The following is a 14879-nucleotide window of genomic DNA, read 5'->3' on the forward strand; positions in this document are numbered from 1 at the left end:
ACAGTTAAGCCCAAAATTTGAAAAGTAACTTAAAGCAATGGTCGGAAAGGCGTTACAAATAATCACAAAATTAGAAGATAATACGTTTGCTTTGAATGAACAGCAACTTGAAAAACTATTGATGCGCGAGGACGTTAAAGATCGATATGTGTGTGTGGTCTCAATAGTAGGCAGTTCTCGTGAGGGAAAAAGTTTTTTATTAAACTTTTTTCTGCGTTATATGTACGCAAAGGTAATCATAACAGTATAGTTATAAGACGGATTTGTCTTATCATCTTATTAACAGTGTGCCGGTGACGAGACAGATCATTGGATAGGCGACGAAGATCAACCTTTAACGGGGTTTTCTTGGTGCAACGGCAAACAACACGACCACCATGCCTATGCACCGCACACGAACGGCATCTACATGTGGTCGGATGTGTTTTGCATAGACATTCCAAATGGTGACAAAGTCGCCATCATTTTTCTCGATACACAAGGTATCAGAAGTTGCAAGAATTGCAAGAATTTATCATACGAATCTACGACCATATTGGCACTCAGTACAATTCTATCTTCAGTGCAAATATACAATATGTCGCAAAACTTGTGGGAAAACGATTTACAATATTTCCAATGGTTCGCAGAATTTGGTCGACTTGCTTTAAACAATACTGGATCAAAACCTTGCCAACGTTTACAGTTTCTAGTACGCGATTGGAATATGTCGGAAGACGCTGATTGGGGCGAGGTCGGCGGTAAAGTAATTTTGAATAGACGTTTAAAATGGTGTGATAAACAAGATTTTGAATTGCAATCAATCAAGAATCACATCTTGCCGTGTTTCAAAGAGATATCTTGTTTTTTAATGCCGCATCCGGGTTTAAATATTTTAGATCCCGAATTCAATGGTTGCCTCAAAGATATTAGTATGGAATTTAGACAAGAACTTAAAGTTTTCGTTTGTTTGTTGATGGACCCTAATAATTTGTTAGTTAAAGAAATCTGTGGTCAAAAGATTCGAGCCATGGACTTAATACAATATTTCAAATCGTACATAGGAGTTTTTAACAAAAGCGAGTTACCTGAAACGGAAAGTATTCTAAATGTAATTTCATTCAAAAAAATTAGATCTTCTCAGCAGCTTGATTGAATTACATTCTATTGTCGTAGGTCACTGCTGAAGTCTCTCATCTGACGGCAGCAAACACCGCAAAAGAAGAGTACCAAGAACTAATGGAAATATTTTGCGCTGCTAGTCCACATTATTTAAGATCTGACGAACTAGAATCAAAGCACTTGTTTTTAAAAGAAAAGTGTCTTTGCCAGGTAATTGCCGCTTAAATGACTTTAATTCCCGAAAGAATTTTAAAGCGTCTTCTATGCTACATTCTAGTTCCGTTCGAAATCGAAAATGGGCGACGCAAAATTGGCAGAGAGATTTGATCAGCGATTAGAAAAAGACATCAATGAAATCTTTGAGTATTGCAAACAACAAAATGAACGCAAGAATGTTGTCAGAACTATTCCAACCGCCTTGGTCATTTTCGGGGCTTTCTTCATCGTTTTCACGCTAATTGGTATTTTTAATGTCATTGGCTTAACCCTGATAGCTGGTGTATTAATTTGGCTAACGCGCCTATGTTTCTTCCCATTGGGAGTGTGGATTTATGTAAGGATAATTGAGTAATGCAAAGAATTCTGCTCTAATTTTTAATACCCACCATCACTACCTACAGGCCTCAATTGGCACTGTGAATAAGTTTTTCGATCATTATAAAAACCCGAACTTTATATCTGATTGATTGATAACAGTTAGTTACATTTAAAAATAACAGCGGTACGCCGATAAACCCCTCGCATTAGAGCCCGTTGCCCGGATTAGATACAAAACGTAGAAATTTGCCACAAAACTCAATTCAAATTGAAAAATAATCGTGCAATTATAAAAAACTAAGAAAATCGCTCAATAGTTTACCTAGATCAGTTAAAATGGTGTAAGGATGTTAAAAACCGCCGGCTTACACCGGGTTGAGTGCACTCAGTGAGTATACCAGAGTCCTTACAAGAAAATTTCTTTGTTCAGACGTCGGTCTCTTCTCCTAAATGGATTAATAGTAAATCCCTAATAAGTTCTGTTTTCCACTTCCTTTCAATGAAAATTCGATTAATAATACTCGCTCTATGTTATAATTCATCATTTATATTCTAACGTCTTACCTACTTTGTCCACACGATTCATATTACTTAACTATATCCGTTGAATATGCCGTTGCTCACGTATGGAATACAGCGCACGCCTGTGCAAGTCGAAAGCCCAAGGCAAAAGAAAGACAAAACAGAAGTCGATCATTCACAAGCAAGCTCGAATCAGCGACGCTATTACCCTATTATCTGATCTCGTTTGGAGTCATTTCGATGTTCGTATGAGATCAAAGATCCCTTTCCTGTGATCTTAATCTATTTAACCTACTATTCAGCTATTCTTAACCTAATATTAACCTTAAGTGTGGGACCAAAACGAGTTCCGTCTTTCATTCCTACAGTGGTGGGTATCAAACATATGGTCTAAAGCGAACACAATAATTTTTTGTCAATTTATAATAGAGAAACCAAGAAATTTGCGCCTTGGAACAACCGGTAGTTTAGCCATTCACGTACAAAAGAAGGTAAGTGTCGGCGTTAGTTTTTAATTCAATTTTAATTTTAATGCTATTTATTTTTTTCAAAAGCGAAAGGGCATTAAAGTTGCCTTCGAAAGATTCCGCCTTTAGTTAATCAAAACCAAATCAGACCTCAAAATGCAAAATTTTAGTGATAATACCTTCCAAACCCTATCAAATACAGGTTAGTTTCTTTGCTATTGCCCTCGCAACCGGACACATATGACTCGTGTACTCTTCGTTGTCCTTTCGATTGCAGAGAGAATCGGTGATATTGTAAGAAGTTGACGGCTACTAATGACAAGATAACTTATTAATTTTGCGAAATATTGCTCTGACCGTATTGTCATAAAATTAATTTTGTGATGAAATTTATTTTTCATTTAATTTGTAAACATGTAGCAAACTTTACTTGCAACCGTTCTTATAACAGATGTGCTGGGTTTTTCATTAATTGCATGACCAAATAAAATCGAAATGTGGAACCGAAAAAATCGTCCATAAGAGAAAGAATATTAGTGCAAAATCGTAATCGACGTATGTGGATAATAGGTTAATATGTTAGAAAATAGAAAAAACTAACTGTAAATACTGATATTAAACAATAATATATATAATCACTCTCTGCACAATTTTTATGTGTACCTTAAGGTGTACTTTTCACAAATAAGTAGCACGAAGCACGCATAAGCTGCCGTATAAAGCATAAAGCGTTGTTAAAAAAATTCCGATCATTTTTTCTTTAAATACGCGCGGTTCTTTGATATTCGGGAAGAATGTTCGACGGATGTTAGTGTAGGTGGTTTGTCGAGCACTTTCTGCCTTTCAGAGTAATGGGCAATGCCCGATATCGATCAAATTCAACTTTTGCATTTCGCTTGCTATTATTAAGCAAAAGGCAAAAATAGTGAGCGAACAAAGATCTGAAAGTTTGCTCGCATAATCATCTTAAAGTTAATGAAAACATGCATAGGCACTGCGTCCGCTTTTTTTACGAAGAGTATGATATTTCAAATAGAAATCCTTATAAAGTCGAGAAATTGTGTTTGATTTTTCATTATAAAGCAAAAATGCTAAGAAATTTCATCGAATTACGTTTGAGAATTTGATGTAAATTGTAAAGATATTAAAGTCTGAGGAACGAGTAAAAGAATGAAGTGAAAACATTATAGTCGAACATTAACGATGATTAACTACCCTACACCACTTCACCCAATACAGTTATTCATTCACTTTCATGACAACACATCAAAAAATATACATTATTTTCATAGTTTTCATAGTTTTTCTCATAGTTTTTATTTTTTTTGATCCGAATTAAGTAAACTCACTTCAGTTTTCAATTGTCTTCAACTGTCAACTGCCTACATATGACACTTGTCGCCAAGAGCTTAGTTTTCATGTGAAACTCTATATATGGCGTGATCTAAAAAGCAGTCAAACTTTCTACCATTAGTTCTTATAGCAAATTGCTTCTATGGATCAATTTTCATCATAGAAATGAAATTTAGGGGCCGGTGGACGTAATTAGTACCAAGTATTTTTAAATATTTCGTGTAAGGCTAATAATGAATATCGTAAATTTAGTCAGTGTGAATTTTTCTTTAAAGCAAAAAACTTTAGAAAACCTTATGAATAGTTGCCGCAAGGTAAACAATTTTACTTGTAATTACAAAAGGAAAAGAAGAAAAAAATACATAACTTCGTGAAGAAAAAAAGAAATTGAAATACGGACGCATTTGGTCATTAAACCGAAAACGGAATATATGCCTATTACACGTCATTCAATAAATTGACAAGCACCAACTTTGAAAGGTGTTGACAAACTTTTTCGGACAATCGCAATCTTCGTTAGAAAATAACATCATGAACGTATGAAATAGAAAAAGAGGCCGATGATATGTTTCTAAACTGGGCTACGAGTGGAAGTGACGAGTGAAAAATGACTTCTGGACATATACCTATTGGAAAAAGATTACGAAGTCCCGAAGAATAATAATACGAAGAAGAATAAAAAAGGAATAAGAAAGACTAATTAAGAAGTTAGGACGTCTTTGGCAATACCTTCATAAAAGAAAACGACTTTAGTATTGATTGTGATGATGAAGCAGGCACATCTTACCAGGTACTCTCCAACATATAACCAAACGAGATTTTACAGGCAGTCTGTGCGAAACTTTCGTACAATACAAAATGAAAGCGCAGAGACAACGTAGTTACAAAACCACGAAGATGAAATTTTTGAACTACATCTAAATTTTTGTAAGGTTATGGAGAAAATGAATCATTGGTTTAAAACGGACAATCGCAGTATAGACGCCATTTACTGGCGTTACCTTGAAGATCCTATCGTACAAAGCATTTGGAAGCCTTGGCCCTAAAGTACGTCGATTTAGAGTACACTAACTAAATAAAAAAACAATTCAAATTGCATAACGAAGGATTACGGACCAGTTTTTAATATTTTATTCATTTATTTAACTGTTTAATTCTCCTATATAAATAATGTAATAATAATTATATAATGTGAATAGAGGTAACGTATAATAACTCATGCGCGATATCGAAAATTGGACAAAATTTGTCAAATATATATGTAAATAAAATTACTAAATATATACCTATTATTAATATTATTATTATTAATTTCGCCAGATAAATAAATTTTAAAACTAAATTCTTAAAGCACTAGCATCTAAGGCTATCGGCTTGATATAAATAAAATAAGTAAGTTAGATAAAAATAAATATAATAAACATATGTTTTTTTTTATATTAAATCATTTCTTCATATTTCTTGATATGAAAATTTTCATCGCAATTTGTCAAAGCATTTGGCGAACATGAACGATGAAAAAAACGGCTTATAGCTTCCAAGTACGTATATATATATGGTATATATATATGGTTTCATCGTACGCGCACTTATGTATAGCATAGCGTATGTTCACTTAAACACAGAATTGCAAACATTTAAGAGAATGCGACGTCGTATCAAAAAACAGAATCCGTGTCCATACAAATAATAGGAATGTAAGAACAAGCTATCAAATGGCCGCTAATTAACTGCTTTTAACGACAGGTACGCAATCCTAATTTGAACTTTGGAAAAAATGTTGGAAGGTCTGCATATTTTGTTGCCTCTGGCGTAATCATGATAAATAAAACGTACATAAGCCTAACAGTTGGTCAAGCAATATATGTATAGGAATATATAAGCCGTATGTATATTGATTGTGTTGCAAAGTCGTATTCGTATTCGTTACGAAATTAATTGTTTAACTGCGACTGATTTTTATTTACAATTATTTCTTAAAAGTAAAATTTTAATGTAAGATAGAAAGTATTGTTTTACTATTGGGCGGAAACATAATTGGTACATCAGAAGCAGAGAGAGATAAATATAATTTGTTCTTATCGGTTACAATGTAATATATATAATAATGTGGGCACGTAGTTAGATTAATTAAATAAATCAAATTGCAAAGAGCCAAATTTAATCAGTGCGTGAACAAAAGGAAAATTTATTAAGATTTTGGTTAGTTTATATGTAATAAAAACAAGTTCTCGTTTATAAGCATTTTAATATATAAGGTATTAATAAGCGTACGTAAATTAACAATTCAATGCATTTTATATAGATATACATATATATGTATACAACGCGTTTATGTATAACCCGAAGAAATATAGTGCACAGCTTCCCTCGTATGACACGGTGCTTGTAAAACACGGTTTCGATATTACACTGCACAAGAATTGAGAGTAATTGTAACACGGTTTTAATACAACACAATTTCAAAAAATCGATTTGAGCATTGGAAATTTGAATTTTTCTTTGTATTGCGTTTAGTAAGACAAATCCCCAACCTTGTTCCTACAGAAAAATTTCTCATTTCATTTTGAGAAGTGACAGTATATGTTTTATTAGATCAAGGAATCATTGCCACAAGCAAGGCATACTACATACGACTAGCATTATAAAAAATTTTCCAAAGACTGGAAACAATAAAAATGCCACGCTTACTCAAGCTTGGAAAGAATTTCTATTTTAGATTGTGTCGTAATTATAGCTTTCGCTTACAAAGAATTAAAACAGTCTACACTTCATGCGTGTTGGAAATCTTTGTCAAGTGAGGAAGCAGAGTTTAACAGAATAATATCGATTGCTTTTAATTTAGAAGGGGATGAATTTTCAAATATGACTATTGAGGATGTTCGGGAACTATTTTAAGAACAAACTTTGAATGAGGAAGAACTAATTGAACTTATAAATACCTCTAGTTTTTTTAACGCGTCTTCTTATTCGCGGAATGCTCAGGCTTATACAGGAAGGTTCTTTCCAAGAAACTTTATTTAAAAAATTCTTGGATCTTCGTTTTTTCGTTGAAAATATATTTTTATTGTTTAGGAGGAATTTGAATATTTATCAATTAGAATATACCATATGCGATCAGAGATTTGTGTAGGCGGGAAAGAAAAACCAGCGTGATGATTCGCGACCCGACTGTTCAGTTATTTCCTTCGATATTATTTTTCCCGTGTCGTCCGTACCGTCTTCTGCGAGAAATGTGCAGGAGGTGTTATAGCAGCCAACGTTGGGCCAATAGGGGCACTCGTCCTGCATTCTATTTGCTTGATTGTCCCTAACCATTCGAAATGTCATCGAAGAGAGTAGTCCAATCCTTTGTGCGGGGATGACGACTAAGCTGAGCCTGCCATCCCCTGTCCGTAAAGTCTAGTAGACCTATCTATTATTTAGGAATGACGACCAAGCTTAGCCTGCCATCTCCAATCCGTAAGTAAAAAAAAATGCCTGTCGGTAAAGTCAAACACAAAGAGATCCTTTGTCCGAGATCTCTTAGCTCTTTGGCCGCTGTAACAGAAATGGAAGACTGAGCGTGTTATGACAAGCTCTTTTACAGTAGCGATCACCATCGCTATCTCGTTACACAGTTGCTCTGTCTGTGCCTGTTACTGGCTGGCACGCATTATACAATGTATGTGCTATAAAATTTATTGTTTACTTGGGCAAGTGTTATAATAATGCTCTTATGTACGCCATATTATATTGCTGTCGGATGTATGTGTTAGTATATGTTCATCGCCTACAACTAAAACGTGTGGTCATATATGTACGGAAACTTTTTCATAACGTACAGCCGTTAATCCCTAAATAGCAAGGACAATTTAATATGCTAGCCTTAGCAAGTAGTACTTCAGTAATAGGAGTAGGTATCACAAAATCTAGATCATTGCCTGTGCCAAAAAAAAAACTCAATGTGCAATCCCTAGGCATATGATTTTTACGTGTGCCAACAATAAGTCTAAACTACAAGATTGTTAGGTATGTGCTTATGCATAGTATGTACCACTGACAGTGAAATTTATCAACATGCATATACATTGAAACTATGGGTCTGTAACAAAATAAATATTAAGATATGTTAATCCCTAATTAAAGAGAACAGTTCAACAAAGTAGCCCTAGCTTATTAATAATGAAGTGAAAGTAACAAGTCTAGGATCCCGCTTGCGAGCAGGGAAAATAAATATAGGGCTTATAAGCTCATTATGCATATGGCTATGTATGAAATAACGAAATTTATTAAAATGTGTGTCCACAAGCAAACGTCTCGGTCCAAGATCTCGTGTATGACCCAATAGGTATAACATAGAGGGCAGTTAGGTACGCATCTAACGAAAACCACCATAAATTCAATGTACAAACCTTTGAACGTTGACGTAACTGTTAATATACAAGTATATGACTTCGCTTATAGGAAGCTCGAGAATGCTAACAGATATAAATATAGAAAATGCAAGATCATTAGATACATGTTTATACGTATAATATATTGAAATGTGTGTCATTTAAGCCGAAAAACCATTCTGAGCATAAAATAGCGAATTCAAAAAAAAACATATGAAATTGTATACAAATCAAAGATAGACACAAAGGTAGGCACAAAGGTAGGCACGAAAGAAGGCACAAAGATCTGAAAGTTTTTCAAAATGGCAACCAATTCGGAAATGGTGCGTCGTCCATACTCGCAGATATTACCTTGGCCACCTCAAACGCCACAATGCCCACTTTAACAATTACCTTAGCCGCACACATGTTGCATAAAAGCTTAGCGATCAACTTAACATGGAAATACAAGATCATAGTGTTTAGACGCCCGAGTCATGAACGCCGCAATATGTGGGAGTGCCGTTCCCGGTAAAATGGTAAGTTTAAGCAAGCAAGCAAGTAAGTTGTAAACAGAGATAGAGTAATAAATAATTATTTTAGCGTAATACGTCAACGCTAGCGGCACCAGTATTACCAGTCTCTGCGGCAGCAACCGATCCTGCACCTAGTCCCTTAGTCACTTTGTTTGGCAGTAGTGTTAACGGAGATTTATCTATCCCACAAAGTCTCGAACAATTATTAGAACGTCAATGGGAACAGTGTTCACAATTTCTCATGGAACAGGGTTATGGTAAGTCAAAACTTCACTTATAATATTACTTGTGTTACATCTAACGCAAGGTAGGTCGACAAATTTTAAATCGAAATGGCAGTGTTTTTTAACACCTTTTGCTTATTTTTATTACATAACGCATCTATTGACATCTCTTAACTATATTACTCACACCCATTAGATGGGCAGACAAGCTTAGAAAGTAATTCTCAGAAAGTAATTCTAAATCGATCGGTATAATAAAAGGTGGGTCCATCTTAACCCCTTTTCGGTGTTACGTACGTTCGCATTTACATAACCTTATATAGGGAAATGGTATTGATTTTGAATCAAATTTGTAAAATTGCAAAAGCAAAAAGAAGAAGAAATGGAGATCTCTCTTTTAACGAAGAAATCTTGATTAATCAACCACCCGCTCTTAAAGCGGTCTGCACCAAACTGTTTTGATTATTTACACAATCCAATCTTGACCTAAAACTGTCTATGTAAAAAATTAGGACTTAAACGCTTACACTTCCCTATTCCGGTTCCTATTTCTCGTATTTAACAATTACGTAACTTTACAACCGGTACTTATAGTTTTTTAAAAAACCTTCAATGCTTCCTTATTCGCTAAACACAATAGTGCGGATAAGAAATACCCTAGTGGTTGAGAGGAGGAAGAACCGTTTTCCTGTTCGTTCTCGAAACGACTGCCTTCGACCTATTTGTCCTTTATCGGACGAATAAACACACTAACTAAATTTTTAATTAGCAATTGGAGACACTAGCGCTTCTTACGAAACTGATAAATCGTCAACAACTGATCACGATGCTAACGACGTTTCCTTTACGAAAGCAGGAGCCTGAGATATCAAAATTAAAACTTTTTACACATCTAATCATTCAGGTTAATGGTCGCCTTTTGCACAAAGAACAATTCGAACTGAGTATGAAAATAACTTGCAAAAAAAGTTGGAGGAAGCGAAGATTTTGCTTATTCAGAATTTGGAAGGTATTTTGGTTTTTTTATTTAAAAATATGTTTAAAGAAAGTCAAGTTTTTAAATTCTTAAAAATAGCAATATGTACTGTGATGATTCTAGTCGTCAATGGCGCACATAAGATTAATTCCACTTGCACCGAGATTAACACCCTCCAAGCAGCTCTCCTGATGCGAACGCATGTAAACCAAGAATTGTATGATAACATAAAACAAATTATTGCGGTCATACGCACAAGCGTGAATTTCGCCTTCACTAATAAAATTGAATTTAGGTTTAAGTGGATTAGTGCAAAGTATAGCACAACGTGATCTATTTTGCACCAAAGCTACAGTGTCTTTGCCAGAACGCTTCTCTTCTCCTACAACCACATAACGACTGTAGAATGGACGTCCTTCATTTTGAGGTAATGGCATTAACTGCGTATCCAAGTAAACACAAAATAAATGAAATATTATGGCAGCATCCGTTGGTAAGTGCTCGTCCCATTTAAGACCATGATATTCCGAGCCAGAATCCCAACGATAATCTGTTATACATGAACCTTTAGCTAAATCCTTTATTCGTTGCACTAAATACTCTTGATTGCTGGACATTTCTAAAAACGGTACGATCAACGGTAACATTGGCATATGCAAGGTAACAAACTGCTTATTTTCTACGGTCTTTTTCAATCTTTCCAAACCTATGCTACCGATTTGCATATCAAGTAGACCTCGATGTTTAAAAGACTCGTCTACTTTTTGGATTTCATTAGCCAAGCGTTGTAAAATCGTTGCTGATATCCACGTCCTTAAATTACCAACGTAACGTGATAATTTTTCCGACGATATACGTTTAATAATTTCGGAATTTTTGTCTACAATATTGAGACCGATATCTTCTTTAGATACTTGCTTATTTTGATTTGCTGAAGATGTTGCTGGTGCCAATTGATATATTGATGTTTTTAAGACATTAGCTGCTAAGTTGCAATAGTTCCAAAATGAGTTAATAGAATTAGAATTAAAATTGTGGCTAACATCATGAGTTTCCGGTACGCTGTTCTCTTTTCGCAATACATCGTTCAAATATTGTTGCAAACTCCCTTCATCATTAATCTGATTCACTCGTGAGAAATGCTGATATGGGGAAACGAAGCTTTCATTATTCAAAGCACTGACATTTAGAGGAGAACTATGCGTCCTTCTTGAACAAGATTCATTTCGCACCTGTTTTTGCTGCTGTTGGGGACTTAAACTCTTGCGCAATGGTGTACGGGTGTAATTCCAATTAGTTGAATCAAGAGAACGATTTCCAATGAATGATGAATGCCAACTGGTATTTATGTCGGTGTTTTGCAACGTATCTTCAGCCTGCACTTCTTTCTTTTTGATGGGATCAAAAATAACAAAAGAACTATCATTTTCATCAAATTTTAGTAAATTTTTCTGCTGCACCGTTCCGTGGAGGAATTCTCGTTTAAACATATAGAATAAGTATTTAGTAAAGCAGGCTATGGTGTTAAGACCTATTATAATTATAGCACCATACTCTAGTTTTAAAAAATTTGACTGAACGCAAGAAGACTGACTATAGACAGACATGAGAACGAGCAACAACAGCAAATTAATTACACCCCACTTTAGATAGTAATTGGCCTTCTTTTCGCGTAGCTTTAAGTCTAAGCTTTTTTCCACTAATACATTACCCTTAAAAGCCGTATGATTTAATTTATCGTAATCCATTGCAAACCGTATCTCAATGATCGCTTAATGATGAATCTTCAAAACTAAGAAGAACAGCAATTGTTTGATACATAAAACCGCCTTTGCAAACAAATCTGCAGCTGTTTGCAAAACTGATGAGAAAGTGTAACCAAGTTCAAAAGGTATAAAAAAAATTAAATGAGTATATGTACCGAAAGTTTTCCGAATCATGTATGGAATAAATTTATCATATCGCTGGAATTCCTTAATTCCTTAAGTTCTTGGTTTTGAATTAAATGAGAGAAAATATTAGATATTAATATTATTAGCCTACTTTCTATAAAGATTTCTACAATGATGTAAGCTTCATGGGTTATTGAGAAAAATGTATTCTTCGAAGTTTTACTGCACTTTTTTAGTGCAACACATGGGCTACGAAAACTGGATTTTTGTTTGTTACCTACAAACAGCTGCTAAATGTTTTCGTTATTTATTTATTTTTTTCTTATACGATTATGATATAACAAAGTGATTAACCGCTGTTTTGATTGAGTAAACAAAACGTATAAATAAACTTTATTTATTACTATGAGTTGTGGTGTTCCCAGAGAGACATGATAAACACACGGTCTCGTATGCTGCGCCATGTATTGGTCTTAAATACAGCGCAAACTTCAGTTAATTTTAGTAGCACTTCTGTGCTTCATCAGAATTATTATGAGGATCTTGGTATATCAAAGAATTCAACCATTGGAGAAATTAAGGCAGCATACTATAACCTATCAAAACTTTATCATCCCGACAAGAATCAAGGGAGCGAGGAGGCAGCAAAAAAGTTTCGAGCAATCAATCAAGCCTACGAGGTTTTAGGAAATTATAAACTACGAAGATTATATGACAAAGGTAAGTTATGGGGCTGCATGGGCGGCGTTTATCGACAGTATTTGATTTGATTAAAGTGGTCGAGAGATTCGAGCATTTGTCCTCAGTGAAGGCGGTGCAGGTTTTTTCTGATACAATTCGATTTTTCCCTTTTTAAATTATGTGAAAGATGCTATCTCTATTGAAGCATTGAATAAATCACAATTTGCAAACTAATTACTTATAATTATAATATGAAGAAGTTTTATTACAGGGTTCGGTAGTGTTTTTCTTGCTCGATGGGTCTTTGTGTTCAATCATCAGTATTTTCGCTAGTCTTTAAGTTATCATAACCAGAGTCGACGACATCACGTAGAGTAGTCCCTTACTTTGGAAAGCCAATGTACGAATAACGGTATTAGTGAAGTGATATACGGGCATTTATTCTCCCCCGTGGTCGATTGTAACTGGTCGACATTTTCTTGGTTTCGTATTTACTCGCGTGATTACTACTTAATGTATTGTGGATCTCGGCCCTTTTCTTCTTTGCCTTGAACGGTGTCCAAAATCTTCTCTTCATTTAGTTCACTTTCAAAGTTATCTACCATCGTCATGAATAGTTTCTTTTTCTATGCGCAGAAGATGTTTGACCCGTTTGAAGTTCCTCAGGAAAGGTTCCTTGTGAAGTTCTCGATCGCAGTTTGCTAATGTAAATATTTCCCATCAGCTTTTCAATTAACTTTAGATTCGCGTTAGAGGTCGTATGATTGGGTTCTTCCTATGTCGTATAGCTTCGTTTGTCGCACTTACGTGGATGTTTTCCTTCGATTAGTCTTCTCAATTCTACATCCTGGAATATCGTTGTGCATTTTACGATCTAGAGTTTCTTGTACGTATGTCTATATGGACTATTATGGACATTTATGGAAGATTGGAATGACTTTTGGCTCAGTCCATTTCTTCGCAATTCAAAATCATCCTCACGTTTCTGTACATTCTTTGTCCAGGGTCTTCTTGATCCAGACGCAATTTTCTAAACATCTACTTGATTCTTGCAGTAACTCACTAGCTATTTACTCTCTAGGATCTCTAAAATATTTTCTAATCTCCTGTCTTTGGTATCATACAGGACAACGCGTCGTTTCCACTTTTAATTCCTCTTTTTTAATGATAATCAAACTTGGACAGTCCCAGTCACCATCTTTCGAGTTTGTTTTCTTTATTGAAGAAGTCAAGTCAAGGATATGCGTATGTTTCAACGAGGAAGTTCCTTTAAAAGAGGTTGGACTGAGAATATTCAGTAGCCCACCTTTTTGGCATGTACTCTCTTATGGAATTTTTCTTGTTTCACTCTTTAATGAATTGGTTTTTTTCCAACCAAATATCGTATAGCATTCTAATAAAGCTTTTTTTTTTGGTTAGTTTGCATAAACACTTTTTTTTTTCTTGTCTTATTTTTAGTAATCTTATTAAGTGTTTAGGAAAAACTATATTTTTCGAATAATTGTTAATACTTTATATAAAGCTTTTACTATAGCGTAGTTATATGAAAGTGTGCATTCCGTTGCAAAAAAATAAACTCAACAAAAACAAGCAACGCTAACTAAAGCTCAAACACTAATATTTAAAGGTGCGCGAACATATGAATAGAGGGCTTCAGCCATATTTGTGGCGACAAAGCTGCGCCCGCTCTTTAAATCTTTCTAATCGTCACGCATGCCATAAGCTACCGCTTATATTAAAAAAATAAGTAAATTGAGCTTGTAGTCTTGTTCGTTTTTGGTGTAGGTTGCTTGTTCTTCACCCTTTTTGGTATAGGTTGCCTGTTCTTCGTCCTGGGCTGGTGAAACATAATGCTAAACAACGCGCACAGTTGAAGAATTAATACCGTAAATATAAAGAGACGAAGGAAGCTTTAAATAAATAAATATAAAAATATAAAATGAAAAAATAATAATAAAAAAAACATTTATTTCGTCAATTTTGGAAAAATACCATTTCTTTCAGATTTAATTCGATATTTCTCCTTGATAATTCATTGATTGTTGTTTTTCCCTACGTTAAAGCGTACAACATAATCTCGATTGTAAAGAAAGAGTTCGAACGTACCTACCATAATTTATTTTCTATACATTATACGGCTGTTTTTCATTTTCACGCTTATTTTATTGCCATCGCTGGAAAAGCTAATTAATGCTAAAAGCATTGTTAATCCAACATAGTTAGTTAGGTATGAAT

At 34.6% G+C, this 14879-nt stretch overlaps 3 protein-coding genes across 3 annotated transcripts in view; 2 read left to right on the forward strand and 1 right to left on the reverse strand.

Annotated features, from left to right (window-relative positions):
* Positions 1 to 37: 37 nt before the first annotated feature.
* Positions 38 to 1135, forward strand: LOC119641436 (atlastin-like). Its single transcript, XM_038040126.1, has 2 exons — positions 38 to 232; positions 287 to 1135. Exons 1-2 carry the CDS (start codon positions 38 to 40, stop codon positions 1133 to 1135), a joined length of 1044 nt encoding a protein of 347 aa, XP_037896054.1.
* A 9013-nt stretch (positions 1136 to 10148) lies between these two features.
* On the reverse strand, positions 10149 to 11870 carry LOC119641476 (transmembrane protein 209). Its single transcript, XM_038040188.1, has 2 exons — positions 11304 to 11870; positions 10149 to 11213 (listed from the first exon to the last, which is right to left on the reverse strand). Exons 1-2 carry the CDS (start codon positions 11817 to 11819, stop codon positions 10191 to 10193), a joined length of 1539 nt encoding a protein of 512 aa, XP_037896116.1. The 5' UTR covers positions 11820 to 11870; the 3' UTR covers positions 10149 to 10190.
* Positions 11871 to 12242: 372 nt separating this feature from the next.
* LOC119641479 (dnaJ homolog subfamily C member 30, mitochondrial-like) overlaps positions 12243 to 14879 on the forward strand; it is a 5329-nt gene continuing 2692 nt past the window's right edge. Inside the window, exon 1 of the mRNA XM_038040191.1 lies at positions 12243 to 12683. Coding sequence (XP_037896119.1) covers positions 12395 to 12683 — 289 coding nt within the window. The 5' untranslated portion in view covers positions 12243 to 12394. The remainder of the gene's footprint in view (positions 12684 to 14879) is intronic.

The sequence above is a fragment of the Glossina fuscipes genome, unplaced genomic scaffold, assembly GCF_014805625.2.
Source record: "Glossina fuscipes isolate IAEA_lab_2018 unplaced genomic scaffold, Yale_Gfus_2 150, whole genome shotgun sequence".
NCBI classification, from domain to species: Eukaryota; Metazoa; Arthropoda; class Insecta; order Diptera; family Glossinidae; genus Glossina; species Glossina fuscipes.